The sequence below is a fragment of the Schistosoma haematobium genome, chromosome 6 (genome assembly GCF_000699445.3).
Source record: "Schistosoma haematobium chromosome 6, whole genome shotgun sequence".
Classification (NCBI taxonomy): Eukaryota; Metazoa; Platyhelminthes; class Trematoda; order Strigeidida; family Schistosomatidae; genus Schistosoma; species Schistosoma haematobium.
The window spans coordinates 23,543,717-23,569,059 of NC_067201.1; the positions used below are offsets into that span (position 1 = coordinate 23,543,717).

Genomic DNA, 25,343 nt, shown 5'->3' on the forward strand with positions numbered 1-25,343 from the left:
TTATATACAAACCAAACAAATCACATTGCACTACAATATTCATACAAGATTTAGCCCTATTCATGTATAAATGTAATTATACAGTCAATTAGAGAACAGTGATTTATCAACCGGACCAATGACGCGTAAAACCCGTACGAGTAGTCTTGAATCTTTATCGATCCTTCTTCCTGTCAAGCTCTGTCTAACTGTTGAGATTAGAACGCTAATCTTAGCCACTACAATATGAATCATGTATTTCAAACATACTAGATTTATATACAAACCAAACAGACCCCATCATACCATGAAATCTAGCCAAAAAGCGACTGTGAATGTGGTAAACTGTAATGAATAAACTGAGGAAGAACTCAAAAACGGTAAATCGTATGACAATGGTCTATAAGTCAAAATAAAGCTTATAATAGGAGGAACAGGAATATTCATAGTATTAATCCATAAACAGATCCCAACAGTTACTATCCATATATTTTTATAATACAGAAGTTTAATTGTAATGCTTACTCATTTAGAAGTAAGAAGCGACATATAAGTTACAATAGAGACTGTATATATTATACAGTATACATCCGATTTTTGCGCATATATTTTCCAGCAGTTTGTAGTCGTCGAGAGTTATCTTTTTCATTGTGATGTAACTGCTGATGATTGACAACTAACTCTTTTATGATACTACATCAGTGCCTGAAGTCACTAACTTCTAGTCTGAGCCATGTTGGTAGATGCAGACTACTTGGTTGGGGTCGGCGTGACTTTCGTAACCAATGGTTGGAGACTCTTGGTGACATGGCTCAGAATCGATCACAATGGCGTCGGTGTATACACTCCCTGTCTTCCCTTAAACTAAGAGATTAAAATCACTTCATATCTTTCTTTCTACTAACTAATTCTTTTTTCCTATACTATATCCTTATATGCAATCTTTCTCCTATATATTACCACCTTTGACTTAACCACTCCTATGAATCCGGTGTTCATCTTGCTGTGCTACTGAGGTATGGCAACCTGGACCGATGAATATATGTGCCTGGTCCTACGTTGTAGCTGACTGACTGACCATTGATAAAGCATATCTACGACTTTGAGGGTACAAATCATACTTGGTAGATACAAATCCATGTCACCCAGTTTTAATGTCTGTAAAGTTCCCAGTGATCTATCCAGACTTTTACTAACCTTCTGTAGGATTGAGGTATTTTTGTGATGTGTACCACCGATATTGACAGATATAAGTAGTATGTATCATCAATCGAATGTGGAATACCTGATGGCAAAAGGTTGAGAAAATCAAAGAAAAGAGAACGAGAACAGAAAGTGATTGTTGTAGAAACGAAGTAACAGTCATATTTGATTGTCCCTGCTGGTATTCTTGTACACTATATGTGCACTGATGGACGACGCCACTTAATGTATAATGAATTAAAAATTTTGGCTTAAAGGAAGTCAATACTCTTCTCATGTGTATATCATCAAACTATCTCACAGGAGTGTACTCATAATCCAATTTAGTCACCTTTAAAACATCTTTATTCTTTATTCTAGGAACCATGCACTGTGGAAATGCATCAAGTTATCAATTCCAATTATCGTACTATCGCTATTGGAAAACTTAATTTTTCACAATTATTCACTGGAAAAGGTAAAATAAATCCCTTATTTATTCATATTCAGAGAGAGGTTTTGTGAAGATAGTTGAATTCATCAGTCAATTGAAGCTAGACCATCTGGAACCATTGAAAATTAACATTGTTGGATGCCGGCTCAATGGTTTATAGGTTAAGCGTTCGCGCATCAGACCGATAGGTCTTGGGTTTGAATCTCGTGGGGAGGGATTGTGGATGCGCACTGTTGAGGTATCCCATACTAGGACAAAATGGCTATCCAGTACTTCCATGTTTTCCATGGTGATCTAGCTTCAGTTGACTCGTGAATTCAACTATAAAATTAATTCATATCTTGAAAAATAACTGTTTACGAAATCTATTCATCAATGTGATAAGTAACCAACTAAGATTTGTAATTACATTAAGGAAGCATCTTCATTAGATTTTGAGACCTTCTTTTAAGGACAATGCTTCGAAGACAACAAATCTCTTCCAGTACACCAAACACATCAATGATGATTGCAACGACTACAAAGATGTTTCTAAGTCATGATGACGGTAGATCATCTATGTTGATGAAAAAAATGGACGTATGAAGGCTATACTAAATAATTTCTGATACAATCGAGCGTTGAGTGGATCTCTAATCATAAAAATGATGATATATTTAGACTGATATCATGAATGGACGGCCGTTGGATGCTGGCTCATTGGTCTAGAGTTTAAGCATTTACGTGCGTGGTCGAAGGTCTTGAGTTTGAGTTCCATGTGAGGAATCGTGGATGAGCACTGCTGAGCCGCCCCACGCTAGGACGAGAGAGCCGTCAGGTACTTCCAGGTTCCCAGTGGTGGTCTGGCTTAGATCGACGCGTAAATTCAACTGTTAAATTATTACAATCTCTACAAATCTTCATCCTGATAGTAATCATCATGTGCTTAATAGCGATTGGCTTCAAAATGTATTTCCTAGAGTTCTAGTACGAAGCTGTGACCAGTAGAGTTCAACCGTGTCTGTTGTGAGGCAGTGACCCACTGAAGACAATGATGAACGGCCGTGTTATACCGTGGATTGGTTGAAGTTAGACATTAGGACTGCTGGATACCAGCTCAATGGTCTAGAGGTTAGACGTCCGCTCACGTGACCGAAGGTCATGGACTCGAGTCCATCACATGGGGTCGTGGTTGTACACTTCTGAGCCCCATACTAAGATGAAACCGTCGTCTCGTAATTTCAGGTTCTCAGTGGTAGTCTAGCGACTCATGAATTCAACCATTAAAAATAGATTTCCCAGTAGAACATGACGTAAAATGGTTTTCATTCGAATTTCCACGTTTATCATCAATCTGTGAAAGGAATTATCAATCACCATCGTTACTACTGATACTTTATGTCATTCCAGTTAATATTTCCAGTTATTGTAAGATCATTATTCAAGCAGGTAATACTCTTTATAAAGCCTATCATTATAGGCTAGGTTTAACTGATATTCATGACAATCTCCACAACCTCTATACTGATAATTAACATGTGCTTACTAGTGACTAGCTTCGTGAGGGAATTCTCGGAGTTCTAGTGAGAATCCGTGACCAGTGGGGCTAATCCGTGTCGGGTAGAGACAGGTATCTACCTCAGTAAAATTGAAGATGATAGCGCGATTTCGTGGATTGGTTGATGTTAGACACTAACACCATTGGGTCCTGGCTCAGTGGTCCAGTAGGTTAAGCGTTCTCGCGCGAAACTGAAGGCCTTGGGTTGGAATCCAGCGAGCGGGATCGTGGATGCGCACTGCTGAGGAGTCCCAAAATAGGACGAAACGGCCTTCCAGTGCTATCAGGTTTCCAACAGTGGTCTAACATAGAGTTCTCAGAACAAAGTATTTCAACAATTTTGCGTTTTTTGCTTCTTGGTCGATCCTGACGATAACTATTGAGTAATCTCCAGTTAGATGTTAGTAGCCCATTCAATCAACATCTAAATAATGTACATTCATTTTCGATGTATATTGCAAGCAATCACGATATCTGTGATTGTACTTCTTTGTAAGTCCAACAGCGAAATGTCGTAAATGTTTCATAACTGCATCTGAATAGGTTATGAGACTAATGAACATTATGTTGTGTTACAAGGAACAAACAAGGAAACAGATAACTTGTTGGAATATCTATATGGCAGGAACAGGTAATCCAGTTATTCAAATAGGCTGCCTTGTATATATAATTAGAAATAGATCATCATTAATTGTTATCTTGTAACTAATCAAACGATAAGTATTCTAGTGAATTATAAATTCATTTCATTGAAAAACGAATGAAATAGAATAACGAACTCTATTTACTTATTATTTCATTTATTTGAACATATAAATATTAGTACAAAGGGGCGACAAATGCATATACACCACACAAGTCACTTGATTTGTGTGTGAGCTGTGATACTGCTCGTATGACCAGAACGAAGGAAATGGTTTTCATAGGGGGCCACCCGCTGAGCCTTCAACTTATGGGTCGAATCCACAAGGTAATGGATCAAAGTTGAGAGACGCTGTCCCATGGTAGCCGGTGACTAACATTAAGTTTATACGCCGCTTGTTCCTTCAGAATCATAGAGTTCATATGCATCATTGGTGTGGAACCAGGGTTTTCCAACTTCTCTAGGTGTATGCTTCATATCCATCGACCTGGTTAAAATTCCTGATATTCGATTTTCGTTTTCTCGATTTCTTAAAGATGACCGCCGTCACGAGAAGCACTGAGTAGGACTTTCCTGTCACTGACTGTATACGTGTGGCCATGTGAAAGCATTTCGAGAGGAAGAGTGGACATACATACTACACTACGGAGAAAACAACAACACGTCAATGCATTCATGTCTGCAAAATGCTCACTATGTATAATGATAAATGTGTGTTTGAACTCTTCAATCAGGGTTTTTCAACTCCCCTGAGTGGATCTTCCATGTCCAGTAACCCGGTTAATGCGCCGAACATTCACTTTTCATCCTCTCAAATTCATAAACGACACACCGTGGCGGGAAGGCACTAAGTAGGACATCCCTCACAGTGACTGTGTAAGTGTAGTCAGACGAGAGCATTTGGAGAGCGAGAGCTGACTCTCCCCAACCTCGGTCGCATCAGGGCATCTGAGGGCAACAATTTCTATGTTCTGATATTAAGTTCAAAATTTAGTGAAATATGTCGGTGAAATTCATCAAGTAATCTAAACAATGAAAAATAAACCGTCGATTTCCAGTTTGTAACATTAAATCAATTACTGAATGAATTGAATTCAAAAAGGTCTAGTTCTTTTTTCTTGGTTATTACAACTACTGAAATTGTCTTTCATATTGTATAAGGTAATTACCATAGTAGATATATGCCAAAATAATGGAAACTCTGCAATATTTACAAATGATATGGTATATCCTACTGATATAGATCTACAGATATAAGCAGTATGTGTATCATCAATCGAAAGTGAAATATTTGGTGGCAGAAGGTTAAGAAGATCTAAGACACTATCAGCAACAACCTGCTGTGGGAGGGAACAAACCAGATCCCAGCGGAGGAAGAAATCAAGAAGAAGCGCTGGAAGTGGATAAGACACACATTGAGGAAATCACCCAACTGCGTCACAAGACATGCCCTCACATGGAATCCTCAAGGCCAAAGGAAAAGAGGAAGACCAAAGAACACATTACGCCGGGAAATGGAGACAGACATGAGAAAAGTGAACAACAATTGGATAGAATTAGAAAGGATGACCCAGAACAGAGTGGGTTGGAGAACGCTGATCGGCAGCTTATTACCCATTGGGGTTAACATGCGTAAGTAAGATGTCGATAAATATAAGTAGTATATACCATCAATCGAAAGTGAAATGCCTGAAGACAGAAGGTTAAGAAGAATGAAGAGAATAGAATGATTGGAGTGGAAGCGAAGAAACAACGAAGTTCAAGATGATTGATTGACATTTTCTCAATGAAGTATTTACTGTATGATTCTCAGATTTGAATAAGTAATTCTATAGGTTTGATTGTTCCCTACTTGTGTTCTTATTCACTACAGTGTTACATTCTAAGAACTAGTTACTGACAATAATGATTTTTTCCTTCATTCTATTCAATTTTAGACGACATTATAGAATTACTCGGTCCTGGCAGTGTTATACGTCGGCATGGTCAATTAGATTTATTCCTTATCTCTACTCCAGATAATTCAATGAATATTAATGAGGTGAATAAAGTTAATGAGAAAATTAAAGTAGGAACATTAGATTATTGGATACGATTATCTGCACCGATGTCAGATTCTATTAAGTAAGTCATATAATTGAAATATATAAATGTCATTTTGCTTTGATTTGGGATGAATCTTATATCTGGAGATTAGATTCTTGCTAAACCATATACGACTTTAGAACTCAAACACTAGATCTCTCCATGGTAACAGGTGAGAATAAAAGAAGACTAGTGAGAAGGTACGAAAGTCTAAGGTACTTATAGTTTTTTTAGTCAAAATGAAATAATCATTCAGTCATCCAATCCGCGTATAGTGAGTTTTACCATGTGTCGAATAGGAAAGCTACACATCGAGTTTCTGGAACGTTCTTTCTAAAAGATGATTGGATGGAATGTTTTTGGCTATTTCAGAGCTTCCATGAGTTCATCTGGAGATAGTCCTTACATCTTGATTATTGATTTTACTCATAAATAGATGATTACTTTATCAAAGAATCAAATCTATTGTTTCTATTCATATATATTCATAGCAAAAAGTCGGTAGTGACCTACTTTTACCAATAGAACGCGATTGATTTAATTGAAACACTTATTATTATAACCAATTGTACCAGTGATTGTGTTTACTGTGCTCGTTTGTTTAACTGTGTTAAAGACAGCCATATTCCTCCTCTATTACTCTCCCGCGGATTGTGACCTCGTACGTTCGTACTCTTGCCCGCTGATTCCACTTGTACTCCTTTGGCACGATCTCAGTATTCTTTCGATACCATGAGATCGCCAACGAATAAATCTGGTTACGTTCAATCTTTGCCTATTGATTTATTTGGTACGCGTTTCCCTGTAATGGTGCTCATAGTCAACCTCAACTCGACACCACGCTACAAGTCTATGAGTTACTTATTATATAACAAATTTAAATGAAAGTCATCTAATTATTAACTCTTTTGTTGCAGGTACAAGAACTAAGGCCTCTTTGGGCTTGTCTATCAGTTCATTGGAAATAAAATCCACAGTTTCCTGTAGTGCAACTTGATGAATAAAGACGATACATCTAATGAAATGCTGATTAGTTTTGGGGATGATTGAAAGAAAGTTAGGGGCGACCAAACCAAAATGTGGCATCAGTCATTGAAGTCACTAACTTCTAGTCTGAGCCATGTCGGTAGATGTAGATTACTTGGTTGAAGTCCGCGTGACTATCGTAACCATTGGTTGGAGACTGCAGGTGACATGGCTCAGAATCGATCACAATGGCGTCGGTGTACACACTATTTGTCTTGCTGTAAACCATGAGATTAAAATCGCTTCAAATATTTTTACCAACTAATTCTTTCTGCCTGTATTATGTCCTTATACACAACCTTTCTTTTATATATTACCACCACTGAAGTGACTACTTCTATGAATTCGGTGTTCACCTTATTGTGCTAATGCGGTATGGCAACTTGTACCGATGAATATATGTGCCTGGTCCTACGTTGTAGCTGGCTAACTAACTGACTAACATCTAATAACACCATGAATGTATTTTTGACCGATATGGTTTTACATCATGAACACATTTTTTAGGAGTCCTTGACATTACACTTAAAGATTTCTTGAAGAATTTGCAGTAACTGCTTACATATGATAGACTGAATTAATAATGTCTTAAACAGATCGAAGGAGCAAGCGTTATTTTTAAATCTATTTATAGCAGAACATATTAGCCTTGGTGTTATCATTTGTGTAGGTTTCGACATTTTGAACACTTTTTTCCGAAATAAAATCGTTTTATTTAGTCTACTTCAATTGGTCTCCCATGCCATTCTTCACTACTCGTTTCTGATGTTTACTCCTGTCGTTTGTCGAGGCAGTCCGTACAGTATGCACATATGCCAATAAAAGACTGATCATTTACAGTTCTAAACGTTATTGGGAGGATTTAAACAAATAATACAAAACGAATTTAAACTTCATCCTCTGAACAAGCAAGCGGCTATCAGGACTCAGTAGCTAAGTGGATAACACGATGGCGTTTGAAGTAAACGATACTTGGTTCGATTCCCAGAGTGAATATGAAACATGAGTTGCAGGTGCATCCGGCTGACGAGTCCCAAATAAGACGAAACGCGAGTCTTTGATTCCACTGCTAGCCATTATTCATCTCTAGACCTTTTTCTTGTTTAGATAGTCCTTTTTGGTGGTATTATAATAAATATATTTTCCATTGAACAACATCAATTGGTCACAGATACTTATTCTCCTCATTAGCACTTAATATCATAAGAATATCGAAAGATAACAACTAACTTGTCACTATAAGGAGTTGTTACGTCACCAAAAATCCAGTTCGTTATATATTTCTAGTATGGGACTCCACAGCAATAGGCGTCCACGATCCCATCCCGTGAGATTCAAACCCAGTACCTATCAGTCCTATCAGTGCTCCCAGATTTTCCCTGGTGGTCTAGCTTTAATTGACCCATGATCTCAACTATTAAATCACTACAATCTCCACAAAACCCTCTCTGATATATATATGTATATCTATTTAGACTATAATTAAAACGGGATGTCGAAACAGGCGATATTACCTTACATGACAAGCATTATAAGCAAAGATGGATAGCGGCTATCAGTGGAATCCAGTTTGACGCGCATTTCGTTCTATTTGGGACTCGTTAGCTGGATGTACTTACATCTCAGTATATAATTCATTGACAAAATATCATTCAATTGTCTCAGGCTTTATTTTTCATTTGTTTCCTTACCAATCATTCTCTGTTCTCATTCTCTTTTCTTCAATCTGATTAACCTTCTGCCGCCAGATATTTTACTTTCTATTGATGATATACATACTACTTATATCTGTCGACATCAGTAGTACAAACCACAGTATAATTTAACACCATAAAATGTTTATTTAGAATTTAAATATCAGCAAACAATCATCCTTTTTATTTCTTTGTTAATTTCAGACTTTACAAAGAAAGATTTCAACAATTGCCTAAATCTATGTCATCTATTCAACAAGACCTACTTCCAATAGATCCATTACAGAATATACTTACTATTGAAATTGTGAAAATTACCAACTTGACTAAGAATTATTTAGATCACTTACCATCTATTTATTTTGTATATCAATTTTATAATCAATCAGAATATGCTTCCATGATAATGAAAGAGAATATAACACCAATATTTAATGATTGTCGTACTATTCAATTAGAAATGAATGATAAACTTGATAAGTAAGTTTGTTTGTTTGTTCAATTTTTTCTTTTTGATTGAGATCTTGAACCGATTAATGTTAGACCACCATTGAAAACCTGGAAGCAGTGGACAGCCGTTTCGTCCCATTGTCGAACTCCTCAGCAGTGCATATTCACGATCCCACGAGCGGGATTGTAGTCTAACATCAATCGGTTCAAGATCTCAATCAATAACTTAATAATCTCAACAACCCTATACTGATGATTTTTCTTCATCAAGTTGAATATGTTAACTTTATGTTAGTAAATGTGTACGTATTCACTTTGTACCATGTAAGCTAACTGTACTATAAATAAAGTGGATTTCTGAGCTATGATACAGATGTAGGCTGTATGTCGACTGAATTCATTACTAATTCATGAATCTACTATCTAAGATATAAGTAGTCTAATTAAAAAAGATAAAATATATCCAATCCATGTGTTGTGACTGTAAAGCCCGGCTAATTATCATGTGATTTATTCACCAATCGAAATACAACTTATTCAATTTAAGTTCTGTGCCAAACTAATGACGTTCGACCGGTATGATTAACCTAGCGTACCTGTTGGTTCTTTTTTCTCCTAACCCTTCTAGTATCGTTAAATAATGTTATCGCATGATTTGACACCGTAGGATCCCAAATGCCCTGGTACAGCCGAGTGAGGAGAGTCCATTTTCTCTCTCTAAATGCTCTCACATGGCCACATGCATTCAACCACTGACAGGGTAGTCCTACTCGCTGCATTCTCTCACTACCGGTGTTATTTACGAAATTGAGAGGATGAAAAGCGAATATCCAGCACTTTAAGCGAGTTGGTGGACACGGAAAGTTCACGTGGTTCAGTTGGAAAACCCTCATTCCAAACCAATGGTTCACATAAGGTCCAGGATCTTGAAGGAATAAGTGGCTTATGAACTTATTGGATTACATCTTCTAACGTTGCTCCACTACCTTATGGATTAGACCTTTAGGTCAAAGGCTCCGAGTGTGGTCCCCTAAGAAAACCACCTGCTTCCATTTGGGCACCCAGCAGTATTTTCAATAAATAATCCCAGCAAAAAAGAATTATTGATTACAACCCCATTTCTTTTATTATAATCTCATTGATTTTCAGTTATTTAAGAACAGAGAATTTAAACATTTACATTGTGGATAATGCAGATCCTTCACCTGAAACAAGTTGTATTGGTTTATCTATCATTCCATTAATTGATTTAATTAATAAAAATCAAAAAATTGATGGTGTATTTGAAATATTCCCATTAACTGTATTCACAAATAAACAACAACAATTTAATCGATTGGGGAAATTCAATCAAATCGATAAAAACCTACCTAATTGTGGTTTATTATATTTAAAAATGTATTGGCAACGACCTTATACTACTATTAATAATACTAATACTACTACTACTACTACTACTACTACTACTACTACCAACAGTCTTAAAACTGTGGTATATAACCAACCAAATATGGAAGAATCCAAAGATTTAGAAATGGAACCAGTGAAACAGGCTGCAGAGGTAATCTGTTTAATTCAGAAAAAGTATATATGAAATAATTGTTTTTGAAGCTTACTCTTGATAGACAGTATCTAGTAATATTTTGTTTATATAAGCTGGTGATTGTGTGGTGTGAGCTACTTATATCCACATAAGCACGACCGTTGTTGCTACCTGGATGTGATGGTCGGTCTTGCCCATCATGATGAACCAATCGAGTTATAGTGGCTAGAACAATCGTTCTTCAAGGTCCTACCATGTGAGATAGGTTGGTTGAAGAACAGTAAGACTAGAAGCAGCAAATTCAAGGTCCGAAGACGAATTCGTACTGCTGACTGTACAGAGGTGTGATGGCAGTAAAATGTTTCCTTCACACAACCAGCATAACAGCGATGCTGCCTTCCCACAAAGAGGGGGGGGGTAGAAAAGATCTACCTTAAAAATGCAGATCTCGCCTTATTCCAAGGATATCCGTCTCCGGCGGTAAGGTCTCAACAGGTAGGGAGCTAACACGAAAATTACTCACAAAAGGTCGTGTGTGACCGACTTTAGGCAGTTGTCTCTTTGTCACTGCGGTAACGCTCTCAGGTCACTAAGACCACCTCTGGTCCAATTTTGTTTTCCGGTAACTCCAGAAGAACACTTCCACGGTGTGGGCAACCGGGAATAGATCACCACCCTCACATCTCTAACAGCACTCAAGACCACTGATTCATATACATAACGATAGTCAGGAATAGAATATATTCCACTAGAAGATCGAGAAGGAAAGAACAGGAACAGAGAGCATTTGGTATGAAAATGCAAGAACAATGAAATCTGAGACGATGGGCTGATATTTGCAAAAGGTACAGTCACGTTTGAGACAATCGATTAATATTTTTCAAATTAAGTATTTACTGCATTGTTCTCAGATTTAAGTGAGATATTCTGTAATTTCGTGTTCAAATACATTCTATTGTCTCCACTCGTGTGCTTGTTTGCTGCATTTGAAGGTAGACAACAGGAAACACTGATTGAACTAAGCTTCACGCTACTTAGCACACGTCAATAAGATGTATTTGTATTTTTAGGGGAACGGATACTCCTTGGTTGATTTTATTGTGTATCAACCAGCTTTACAGTCACAGACATTGTCAGTGAACTATTCAGATCATGATAGACCTCCTGTAGGACTAAGATATATTTACAGCTGATTAGTCACGGAGTGGCGACAAATGTAATGATCTAGATTTCCTATTGACCACCACTATACATCTAACTTAGACTAGTGGATACAGTGTTTGTTGATCGAGAAGATTAGATTAGCTTTAATAAAAACTTAACATAAATGTCATTGATCATTACTTACTGATTAATCAATTGTAAATTTTGTCCAAGTTTACTACTGATGTTCACACTTCCTAAATACATGATCATACTACTTAGTTCAGTAATAGAATGGAAAGTGATCAGCTCTTATTCATTGAATGAATCGAAGACATATTCATAAGTCATTCGTATATAAAACTATGAGATACTGACGACCTTAAGAGAATTTAGAAGACAACGCTGGGACTAACCAATCAAAAGCAGTCAATCAGGATTCAGCTTCAATGTCAGAATCAATAATTTAAACTTAAGATCATTGTTTTGAAATCAGGCTATACCCCTATTTGAAGTCAAGCATATTTAAAAAAAAACTAACTCTAACCGTAAAATTCTTTAATTCGAGCTCTTAACCCTAATTCCTAATAAGTTCGTGGTTGGAGGAAGACAACAGGAAACCCTGAACCCGAGTTTTGTGCTATTTGGCATTCATCAGTAAGGTATACCGGTAATCTCGAAGAAACTGGTGCTCCCTGATGGATCCGATCACATGTCACCCAGCTTCACAGTCAAAGACGTTACCACTGAGCTATCCGGACCGCAACTAACCTCCTGTATGACTGAGATGTCTTCATAATTGATTGATCACTGGGTGGTGGATAATCAATGTCATGTGTGTCAGTTCCTTTTGAGTGCAGATCGAATGCTATCGACCAAGTTGCAATGTGACCACCAGTCTAGATGACTCGACATTGCGTGCACTATGTTGAGATAAGATGGTGGTTAGAGGTAGTCAACAGGAAATCCTGGAACTATGTTTCGATAGAGTCAAATCACCTAGAATAGTGGCCATATTGCAACTTGGTCGATAGCATTCGATCTGCACTAAGAAGGACTTGACATACTTGGCATCGCTCACCCACCACCCAGTGATCAACCTAATTCTTAATCCTAATACTCATAAACCCTTGATCCTAACCTTAATACTATTAACCCAAAACTCCTCAACCCTAACATCTAAACCCGATACACTTAATCATCACATATTGACCTTAACAGTTCATTCCACATAAAAAATAACCATCCATTCATGAGTTTCAACAGGCTATCTTTAATGGCTTTTTAAGAAAAGATGGGTAGTGGTTAGCACTAGAATCCAGTTTGTCGCACGTTTCGTCCTATTCGAGACTCGTCAGCTGGGTGTACCTGCATCTCCGAGTTGATGTCCACTCCGGGGCTCGAATCTAGTACCGTTCGCTTCAAACACCATCGCGTTTTCCACTTAACTACCGAGACTAATTAATTGCAGTCCTTGATAACAATGAGAAGATACAAGTAAAACAACACGAAGTGTAACTGTAATAGCGTTTTAAATTCACTCAACGGTTAGCTTAACTGCAGTTAATCGTTCAAGACCGTCAGTATAGTATAGTTTTATCTATTCACAAATGTATATCTATCTCCTATGGAAAATCAAGTTAGATTTTCAGTCATTTCTGAAGCAATAGCATTCAGTTATTCGCATCTGATTTACGTCTGGCTGTCTATTCCTAACATAATGTTGCTTATCCAAATTCTATTCATTTTTCATAGAAACCCTACATAACTCAATATGAATCTTCTAAAGAAACTTACTTACAATCAAAATTATCATCTGATGTCTCGTCTACAAGACCTAACGATAAACTACATTCTTCTGATAATCTATCACATAGCTCAGCTAAACAAAATCAGGATACACTTGATCTAGATCAAGCCATTGTTAAAATCCCTGAAATAACTGTCAATAAACCAGATAACCAGGTGAGGAACATCATATGTTTTTACCAGTTTATTCACCTTGCGTTTTATGGGGATTGGTATAACTTTTAGATTTGATTTGATGACAGATTTATGTCTGTTAGAGTATCATTGAAAACCAAAGATTATCGTATAATTATTTCGTTTTGGTATGGGACTACTCAATAGTTCACACCAATAATCTTCTATCTAGGAACTGATTGTCACCCTATATTGAAGATCAAACTGTATAATTAAACAATGACTTGGCGATTCTAATTGTTAGGCATTGATAGTGATACCTGAAAGTTATAGGATCAATCATCTGTGGGATCATAAGCTGAGAAATCCTATGCTATGGAGAAATAGTTGTCCAATGCTCCCTAGTTCCTTGACACTGGTCTATGTCGAATTTAACGTACAATTCAATTTTCATCTAAAAAGGTATTTCTTAGAATTATTCATTGATCCTTTATTTATGAATCAGTTATGTGAATTGTATTATGAGGATTTATTCATTCATTGTAACTATCCATAATTAAATTGGTTTCATTAGTTTTGTGATTACAATTCAAAAATGTTTTGAAAAAAATGACCTAGGTAGTTTCAAAATTATAATATTCAGTATCCATCCCACGCCCCCTAGTTACTGACTTACCATTTCCCGGAAGATGACAACAAATAACTGTAAAAAATCTGAGAAATGATTAAAATCAGTCAGTCAATCAGCTACAACATAGGACCAGGCACATATATGCATCGGTCCAAGTTGCCATACCTCATTAACACAACAAGATGGACACCGGATTCGTTAAAGTAGTTAATTCAGAGGTGGTAATATATAAAAGAAAGATTGCATATAAGGATATAGTACAGAAAGAAAGAACTAGTTCGTAGAAAGAAAGATATGAAGCGATTTTAATCTCTCAGTTTAAAGGAAGACAGTGGTCTTGAGTGCTGTTAGAGGTATGAGGGCGGCTATCACTTACCGATTGCCCACACCGTGGAAGGGTTCTTCAACAACCTTTGTAATACTAATACCTGAGATCATGAGTCAATTGAAGCTAGAACACTACAGAAAACCTGAAAGCATTGGACGGCCGTTTCGTCCTATTCTAGGACTCCTCAACAGTGAGAATCCACGATCTTGCTTGCGGGATTCGAACCAATGACCCAGTTCTAGTGAAAAGCCGTGATCAGTAAAGGTAATCCATGTCAAGTAGAGTTAGGTACAATAGAAGATGGTCTCACAATTTCATGGATTGTTATCTAATTGGAAGATTCACTAAAACAACTATCAACAGGATTCAAGTAATAAAACTGATCAATAATGAATTTTCGATAACCGCTCACTCTTTTTATAACTTCTCCTTGTAATACAAGTACCTATTGATATTACTAACCAAACTATATAATAGATAAATAGGTATCATTCATTTAATCAGTTACAAACAGACAGTCTTTTTCGGTTAATTGTCACATCGATTGACTCTAGTGTAGTTTTTTTTCTTCTAATCAATATTAGGTGTCAATTCATTTACATGATCATTCAAAGATCAATACAAGAACCGATAAAATATTATCACCTTCGATACAAATTCAATTAGAAAATTCCGATGAGAAACTAATTGGTAAGAATAATAACAATGATGTAATCACTTTATATTGTAATTGATTATAAGAGTACTATTTGAATGAATTGAAGCTTATTACAAACTTTCATTTTAATTGACAGGATTTTCCATGCAATTGGTTCCCTTTATGAATTGAAATAGAGCAAGAACAAACATTGATGCAGAATAGTATAAATTCATAGTATTTCGAGGTTTCTGGTCAGCTGCTTACAAACCAAAAAATGTGATAGAATTTTTTTACATGGAGATAGTGTGAAACAATTGACATAAATGAGTGTAATTAACTTGATTACAATAATAACTATTTATATATATGGTAGAAACAGGTCAGAGGTCAAAAGAGGGGGGTTAATCCAGGGTGGGTGGTGTAATAATTTAGTGAAGTTCATAAATTGTGTGATAATTGTAGAGATTAATGGAATTAAATAATGATAAGGTAGATTACGTAATAATAATTAAATAGGGTTTGGAAGGTTAAGATAATTTAAGAGGATCAGCTGGTGGAAATGTGTGAATAAAATTTATTTTAAGAATTAGGTAATAGGGGGGGGAGTATAAATTAACTTAGAATAAGTAAATGAATAAAATAACCAAAACACAAAACAAACAGAAACAAAAAGATTACCAGGGTAGTGATAAGTTTATTAAAGTCTCTTTTTGGATGCATAAGTCCGGTTTCAGTTTCTTAATTGCAATGGATTCAGCAAATCGGAGAGTGGTAGTAGTTCTTTGTCTATTGATAATTTTAAATGCGCGTATAATATCGACGGTATGCCCGGTGTCAAGTAGATGCCGAGCTATTGCACTGTTAAAAGCTTTAGTCCCTCGCAGCGTCAAGTTCTTCGGAATATGCTCAGAAATGCGAACCTGTACTCTTCTCTCAGTTCTTCCAATGTATGTGCTACGGCACGTACATGTGAATTAGTAAATGCAGTTGGAGCAACTGAGGGGAGAGGACTTGCCGATTTTCGTTTGTTTCATTTAGCAGTATGTTTTCCATAACGTAGTCAGTTTGGCTGCCGGGTACGTCACTTTTAAAGCGGAATTAATTCTGTGGTTGATAATTCCGGCGACTTCATCTCCTTTGAAGCGCAAGGATAGGAAGCAGGTTTTCTTTTCAACTGTATCATGCTTAATCGGAGGGTTTGCATTAGCATATTTATGGATGAATTTATCCGGATATGCATTTTCACGTAAGCATTTGGTAATTGTAGTAATTTCTTCTTTTGAGCAGATTTTTCGTGCGCGGTCAAAAAGGTTTCGCACAATACCCTTTTCATAACTCATTGGACAGAAGCTATTAAAGTTGAGATAAACTCCGCTCCAAGTATTTTTGCGGTGAATGTGTCTTTGTAGTGTGTCATCTGATGTTCGCCTAATTCCAATATCTAGGAAATGGAATTTATCATCAACTTCATGTTCCATGGTAAATTCTATATCTTTGTGTACTTTACTGAACAGACTACGTAGGTACATGGAGTGTTGGTGATTATTGCAGACAAGGAACGTGTCATCCATATATCTGCAGTAGAGTGTGGTACTGTCGATTGCGTGCTTCAGTTTCTTTTGTTCCAGATGTCCCATAAATATGTCGGCAAGAATTGGGCCTAGAGGGCTGCCGATTGCTATTCCATCAATCTGTCGGTACAGAACATTGTTAAATTTAGATTGTATGTTTTTTGTACACAAGAACAGGAGCTGTTTAAATTCCTGGGGTGGTAAAGGCAGGAGTTCTGGATATTCACATATGATCTCTGCCGTTTCTTCCAAGGGGATATTTGTGAAAAGCGAAGAGACATCAAATGAAACCATGAATTTGTCAGAGACATTAAGGTTATCAAGTTTTTGTACAAATTCAAAGCTGTCTTTCAAACTGTAGGCTGCTAGTTTTTTGCGGATTGGTTCCAAGCATCTAGTAAGCCAGCGGGCAAGTTTATGGAAGGGTGATTCGGCCATCGATAATATTGGTCTTATAGGGATGTCGGGTTTATGTGTTTTGGGTAGCCCATATAAGTATGGCAATTGTGACCCTTTTGGTTTAAGTTCGTTATACGTATGATTATCTATTAGATTTTTCTTAATAAGTTCTCTCAACTTTCTTAAGACACGTTTCTCTGTCGCATATGTTAAGTCTTTCTGGGTATTGTCGATGATAAATCTGGTGGAATTATTTAAAATGAACATTACCTTATTGATATATTCATCTCTGTTAAGAATGACTACACTGGAACCCTTATCCGGACGAAGTAGCATTATTGTTTCGTCTTTAATGAGTTTTTCCAATGCTTGGTGGATTTTCATCTGCCTCTCATCCTATTTCAGTTAGGTGTAAGCATACGTTTAGAAAGAATACTTCCTCAATCTGAATTTTCAGGAGTTACTGTGATACTGACGTAGAATATGCAGATGATAAAGTTCTATAAGCAAAGATGGATAGTGGCTAGCAGTGGAATCCAGGACGCGCCACAAGCAGGTGGCTATCAGGGTTCATTAGCTAAGTGGATAACACGATGGCATTTGAAGCAAATGGTACTGGGTTCGAGTCCCATCGTGAATATCAACTTTGAGATGCAGAAACATCCAGCTGACGAGTCCCAAGTAGGACAAGACGCGTGTCTTGCATTCTACTGCTAGCCACTATCCATCTTTGCTTATAAAGCTTGTGACTTCACGCAATATCATGGCAATACGCACAGTATGCCTATATGCCAATAAGAGACTGATCAATTGTAGGTCATCGCGTTATACACTAAGCTACTGAGTCCTGATAGACACTTGCTTGTGCAATGAGGTGAAGTTTAAATCCACTTGGTGTGATTTTACTTGTATCTTCCCATTTTCATATAGAACTGAAACTGACCAGTTTCTTGTTGGCATATGTGTATCCCGTGTGGATTGCTCCGGCAATGCCTGAAGTCACAAGGTTTTATAGCAAAGATGGATAGTGGCTAGCAGTGTAAACCAGTTTGACGCGTGTTTCATCCTATTTTGGACTCGTCAGTTGGATGTACCTGCGTCCTAGAATTAATGTTCACTCCGCGACTCGAACCCATCTTTGCTTAATAAGTTTGTCACTTCAGACAATAGCGAGACAGTCTGCACAGGATGCATATATGTCAATAAGTGACTGATCAATTGCAGTCCTAATACAACAATGGGAAGATACAAATAAGCAACACCAAGTGAATATGAGAAAGTTCTGTTTCATGAAGACTGACAAAAATTTTAAATATTTTAATCACCTTAAACAACATAGCAGACATGTTTTGGGTGGATTTCTCCCTGCGTAAATGCAAAATGTTGCTAGAAGACTGGTCTGTGTTACCGATTCAGTTTGGCTGTAATGCATAGGCTCGAAGAGCTGTGTACAATCAGGTAGGGGGAATCATACATTAAGTACTTCATTTACAAATCCTCCATCAATTGCCTCAAACTTCGTCGTTCTTTGATCGATATTACGATTACTCTATGTTTACATTCCTGTTCTTTTCAGTTCGATCTTTTCAACCTTCTGCTTCCAGGTATTCCATTTTTGATTGGTGTTGCATACTACTTATGTCGGCAGACATAACAATAATAATAATGTGAAATAAACAATTTCATTTAATTCTGCCAAGATTTCCTATTCACGCAAATATTAATCAATAATCATATGCAGTAATAATGGTTACTCATGAGTAGTACAGTCAAATAACGAAAATCGGCAAGACTATAGTTTCTAAACGAACCAATCAGATTTAATTCAGCAGATCAAGGATTCTGGCACGAAATTCATTCACTTGTTCGGCATTTTAGTTTATGTCAGCTCGTGATGAAAAGACTAAATCTAGTTTCTAAGCCTAACGTCTAACTGTAAATCCTAATTCCTCACACTAACCTATGATCATCATTTAACCCTAGTAAGTAGGTGGAGATTCTCAAGGTTACTTTAGCGTCGCTTGAACGTCGTCCATAAATGATAGTCTCACCGTTCTCTTAAGTCAACCTAGATCCAAATACCCTAGTATGACCGAGAGTGGAAAGAGTCAGATCTCCATCTACAAATACTCTCAAATGAACATGTGTATACAACCACTACCAACGAAGTCCTACTCACTGCATTCTCGCACCACGGGTGTTATTTATGAAACTGACACGACGAAAAGCGAATGTCAAGCAGGGACTTAAACCTAGTTGGTGGATACGGAGAGTCCATGTTAGGTGAGTTAGAAAAGCCTCATTCCATACTAATGGTGCACATGGACTCCAGAATCCTGAAGGAACCTATTGTTGGTTACTGGCTATCATGGGACTGCATCTTGTGCGTTGCTCCGCTGCCTTATGAATTAGACGTAAAGGTCAAAGATTCCGAGTGTGGTCCCGTTAAGAAATCCACTTGCTTCTATTGGGGCAGCCGGACAGTATCCCAGCCCTCATATAAATCGAATCATCTATGTGGCGCATATCTATTTGGTGCCTCCGGTGAGACTCTAATTTATGGACGAGCCAATCAGAAGCGTTTGAGGAAGTTCAAGGTTACGGCATCAAGTTCAACACCTGATGCTCATATACGATCGGTTTACAGCGGATTTGAGAGAAGAGATGATTATAGACCGGCTACAAGATATGAGACTACTACGAAGTTCCTGTACCTGTGATTGCGGTAATCAAATGATTGCAGTACGGTTTGCAGACTATCGTGTTGAGATTGTATTTCGTTGTTCTTTATATTGGAGAAAAAAGTCTGCTCGAACGGGGAATTTCTTCTCTCGATCGCGACTGAGACTGAGGCAAATCATGATAATAGTTGCAAATTGGATTAGAAAGGCACCAGTAACACTGGCTGCTGTGTTTGCAGATGTTATTGAAACTTCAGCCATCCAGTGGTATGAGTATTTTCGCGACATATGTGCACCTAAAATGACACGTCTACACGAATAATTCGGAGGAGTAGGAAGTATTGTGGAAATAGATGAAACAGTAGTGCGAAATCGAAAATACAACAGGGGACGTAGTATCAAGGAAGATTGGGTAAGTAGCACTTCCGTAAATATACTTGACAGGTACTTGGAATTTATGATCGCCCAACGCAAATGGGGCATTTCCAGATGGTGAGAAACCGTCAGGCAAGCATAATAATACCAATTATAAAGGAATACGTACAGCCGGGCACTACGGTATATACAGATGATTGGAGAGCGTATACATGCCTTCATAGACTTGGGTATGTTCATCATGTCGTAGTGCATAAACGCCCTTTTGTCGACCCTACAATCGACGTTCATACTAATAACACTGAAGCCATGTGGTCGAGATTGAAGGAATTTTAAGACCGTACCACGGCTTCAGAGGACGACTATTATGGGGTCATATGGACGAGTTCCTATATCGTATGCATTATGATTTCAGAGCATCTGAACCTTTATCAAACCTTAAAAAGTTTTTAAATCATGTAAAAGAAGAATATACATTGTAATTCACCAATTAATTTTGTTTCTTTGTTGAAATTAGTTCCAACTCCACATCCTAGAACAAAAATAACTGAGTCACAAGATCAAAAGAAATTGATCAACTTGGATGTTTCTTCACAGAAAACTATCAATAATAACAATGTCTCAAATTCAAAACTATCACCAACTATTCAATCCATCTCTACTAATGATGATGATAATCATGTGAAAATTGAATTACATGGATTACAATTAACAGATTTATCTAAACTATCCAAAATGAATCCATCATTACCAAATCAATTATTTATTGAATATTCATTTCTTGGTTATAAAGAACCATTTGAAACTGGTTCTTATCCATTAATTGAATGGATAGATAATAATAAAAATATATTAAAAGCAAATTTCTATTATAGTAAAAGTAAGTTGAACAACCTTTGTAAACTATTCAAGGATTTGTAGAGATTGATGTGTTTTCATAGTTAAAATCATGAATTGATCTAAGCTGGATCACTATAGCCCCCAAATGCCCTGGTACGGTCGAGAGTCGGGAGAGTCTGCTCTCCTTCTTGAAATGCTCTCACATGTGCACGCGTATATAGACTCTTCCAAGGAAGTCCTACTCACTGCCTACTCGTGTCGGGGGTGTTGTTTACGAAATTGACAGGACGAAAAGCGAATGTTCGGCGCTTCAACCGGGTTGGTGGACACGGAGAGTCCACCTAGGGGAGTTGGAAAGCTTTCATTCCAAACCAATGGTGAACATGGGCTCCAGTATCCTGCGGGAACAAATGGCGTATGAACCAATCGTTAGTGACCGGCTACCATGGGACTGTATCTCCTTAAGATGCTCCACTGCCTTGTGGATCAGACCTTAATGTCGAGGGCTCCGGGTGTGGTCCCCTAAGAAAACCACCTGCTTCGCTTTGGACACCCGAGCAGTATCACAGCCCTCACACCTATAAAATGAGATGTGTGTGGCTCATATGTATTTGTTGCCTCCTTGTACCAATATCTATGTGTTAAAATAAATAAATAAATAAGATCACTGTTGAAAACTTGGAAGCACTGAACGAATGTTTCGTTCTAGTACGACACTCTTCAGTTGTATGAATCCACGATCCCACATCAAGAATTCTAAGCCTAAGACCTTCGACCTCGTACGTGAACACTTACTGGTGAAGATGTAACTTTTGAAGTTTTAGTGAGGAATCATGACTAGTCGAATGCAAGCCGTATCGCTTGTGAAACAGTTATCCACCACAGGTAATAAATGATGGGTTGCTCAAGATCATGGATTAATTGGATTTAGACATTCAAATCGTTGGACGTTGGTTCAGTGTTCTAGATGTTAAGCGTTTGCGAACGAGGCCGAAGATTATGGGTCCGAGTCCCGTACTACTGAAGAGTTGTATACTGGGAAGAAATGGTAGTCTGGTGCTTCCAAGTTTTTAATGATGTTCTAGCTTACATCAACTCGTGATTTCGACTGTGTTAAATGTTCCGTAGAGGACGAGTAATCTTGATCAGTTCAATGTAGATTGTTCTGAAATATAAACATCTTTTGTTGAGCTTTTATCTGGTCATTCGATAAAGAACAAATGAAATATAGCTAACATTGTGATTCAGGATAAGCATTTTGTCAGTCGAAATTACTTGCATCTAAACCATTTTGAATTGAATTATGTCAAGTCACTAGTTATATGTGTAGCATATACGATGATATATGATAAGAATCTATAAATTCACAGTGTATCCAAATCTGAATGTATGTATTATTTGATCATTTTCAGTTTGTTTATGTAGGCCTTTTTTTCAGGCTCTAATGTCCACTATATTCGATTTTCTCATCCATTAATATGGTATACATTAAAGTAGTGTTCACAGAAGACATATGTAGATAGATTTAGTTTAAGTAAAAGTCCTTAGTGAAAATCACATTTCTATATTCAACATTGACACATTAAATGAACGAACGAATGATTAAAATGTTTAGATTACTTACTTATGCCTGCTACTCCTCGTGGAGGAGAATAGGCCACCCACCCGAGCTCTTCATTCAACCCTGTCCTGGACAATTCTTTTACAGTTTTTATTCATCCTTTTCATATCGACTTCTATTTCACGACGTAATGTGTTCTTCGACCTTCCTCTTTTCAGCTTCCCTCCAATATTTCAAGTTAGCGTTTGTTTCGTGATGCAGTTTGATGATTCCCGTAACGTATATCCTATCCACTTCCATTATGTTTTCCTAATTTCCTTTTCATTTGGAATCTGGTTGGTTCTCTCCTACAGTAAGCTGTTGCTGATGGATATTTCACTTTTATTGAATACTGATAATCCTAATAGTACACAACTAAAACCCTGAATGAAATGTCAACTAAATAAAAGTAAGAATATTAGCGTGCTACACACTTAATGTGTACAACAATACATATTATCTTAGGTTGTATATTGTTAGTACTTGGCTAAGTGTGATAGGATAGTTTCCAGGCTTTGATTTTTGCTAAGATCAATGTGAAAACAAAAGGTTATCTCTGAGGTAAATAAATTTTTCGTATCTATCTACCGACAGTAGGCGGTGGGTTAGGGGACCGGGGTTCACAACCTTACCATATTCTCCTTTTTTTCTACATTATAGCATTTCCAGTTGATTTTACAAAGAATTATGAACGTAGACAATATTTAGCAAGTTATTTATTACCGGAAGATCCAAACAATGGTAATTTAATATTTATTATTGTTAGTGAACCATCTACATCAACAACACAATCAGCTGAATGTGAAGAAATTGGTTATGCTATGATTAATATTAGACAAATAATACGAGATAATTGTGATATAGATCATGTATTTATTCCAAGTAAGAAAACTTTTCAATATTATGCTTCTTTTGTATATGATGAGCAAGTACTATTCAGTAATGATGAATGACGTAGGACAAAATAACTAGTCAATTCTGTTTGCTTTTTACTAGATCTATAGCTGATGTCCGTCTGTAAAATAGAGTATCTTCAAGTAATATTATTGCATGATCATTGATGATTTGACAATGTAGGCCTCCAAGAGCCTTGATACGGCCGAGAGTGGAAAGAGTCAGATCTCCATCTACAAATACTCTCAAATGAACATGTGTATACAACCACTACCAACGAAGTCCTACTCACTGCATTCTCGCACCACGGGTGTTATTTATGAAACTGACACGACGAAAAGCGAATGTCAAGCAGGGACTTAAACCTAGTTGGTGGATACGGAGAGTCCATGTTAGGTGAGTTAGAAAAGCCTCATTCCATACTAATGGTGCACATGGACTCCAGAATCCTGAAGGAACCTATTGTTGGTTACTGGCTACCATGAGACTGCATCTCGTGACGTTGCTCCGCTGCCTTATGAATTAGACGTAAAGGTCAAAGATTCCGAGTGTGGTCCCGTTAAGAAAACCACTTTCTTCGGTTTGGGCACTTGAACAGTTCCCCAGCCTTCATATACATCGAGCGATGTATGTGCCAATCTTTATGTGTTGAAATAAATAATTACATTGTAGTGTTAGTATGTTATTTGTGGTGTTTAACGGTTGAGTATGTGCACTCCCTTAGCGTAACTTATGTGGAACAAAATTGTAGCTACTAAGTGTTACACACGTACATTAAGCGTGAGTGTATGATAGTATGTATGTGTCTATATACTTGTCTCTCTTTCATGCCTATGAATATTGAGTGGCGTTTTCACTAAACACAGTACGCACATGTGAATTATGAGACTGGACTTTCCACTCTCGTTAATGAGTCAGGGAGTATGAGCATAGAATTAGTGTCATCCAATGTATTGAAGTTGTGAAATATCGGTTTAGTGGACAAACATATCAAAGCGAGACAGTGAGAGGCTAATGATGAGTCAGCTATAACTCTAAAATGAATGAAGCTTGAACATGGAGACCGGTGGATACTTACTGAAGGTTAAGGTTCTATCTCGTGTTAAGTCGAAAATATCTCACTGCTGAAGTATTCTAGATACGCATTGTTTAGTACTAGAAAATAGTAGCTCGCCAGTATTCCCTAGTTCTTAATGGTACCCTAACCGAGTTCAGTCTGTACCAAATATCATTTATAAATGTAATTTCTTCCCTTTACCTTCTTTGTGTATATTTTTTTCTAATTTCTAGTCACAGCTGCTAAAACCGTCGATGGTGAAACAGAGAGTTTAAATGAAATCGGTAGACTTTGTGTATCATTTTATGGTTTATCAGCACTTCGTGCAATCATTGCTGAAATGCCTCAAGTTAAATTGGCTATTTAATCAGCTAATCGGTTGCACAGACTCAAATACAATTATTTGGTCTTATAAAAGTATTCCACAATATGATAACTATTTTTTTTTTCATTGTAAAACGACATTTCCATAGAAAAATATTTTTTATGGGGAAATCGTTGTTTTTTTCACATCACTAAGTTCTACTGAGAAGCCGTGACCAGTGGAGTTCAACCGGATCTGTTGTGAGATAGTAACTTACTGATGACAATGGTGGACGGTGGATCAATTTCGTGGATTGGTTGAAGTTAGACATTAACACCGTTGGATGCCGGTTCAGTGGTCTAGA

At 37.2% G+C, this 25,343-nt stretch overlaps 1 protein-coding gene across 1 annotated transcript in view; it reads left to right on the forward strand.

Moving 5' to 3' along the window:
• The window catches only part of RPGRIP1 (X-linked retinitis pigmentosa GTPase regulator-interacting protein 1), a 58,078-nt gene extending 32,896 nt beyond the window's left edge, over nt 1–25,182 (forward strand). Inside the window, exons 13-21 of the mRNA XM_051217177.1 lie at nt 1,543–1,639; nt 5,733–5,919; nt 8,805–9,080; nt 10,200–10,611; nt 13,492–13,701; nt 15,203–15,308; nt 20,802–21,164; nt 23,385–23,606; nt 24,909–25,182. Coding sequence (XP_051065827.1) covers nt 1,543–1,639; nt 5,733–5,919; nt 8,805–9,080; nt 10,200–10,611; nt 13,492–13,701; nt 15,203–15,308; nt 20,802–21,164; nt 23,385–23,606; nt 24,909–25,042 — 2,007 coding nt within the window. The 3' untranslated portion in view covers nt 25,043–25,182. The remainder of the gene's footprint in view (nt 1–1,542; nt 1,640–5,732; nt 5,920–8,804; nt 9,081–10,199; nt 10,612–13,491; nt 13,702–15,202; nt 15,309–20,801; nt 21,165–23,384; nt 23,607–24,908) is intronic.
• Nucleotides 25,183–25,343: the final 161 nt, after the last annotated feature.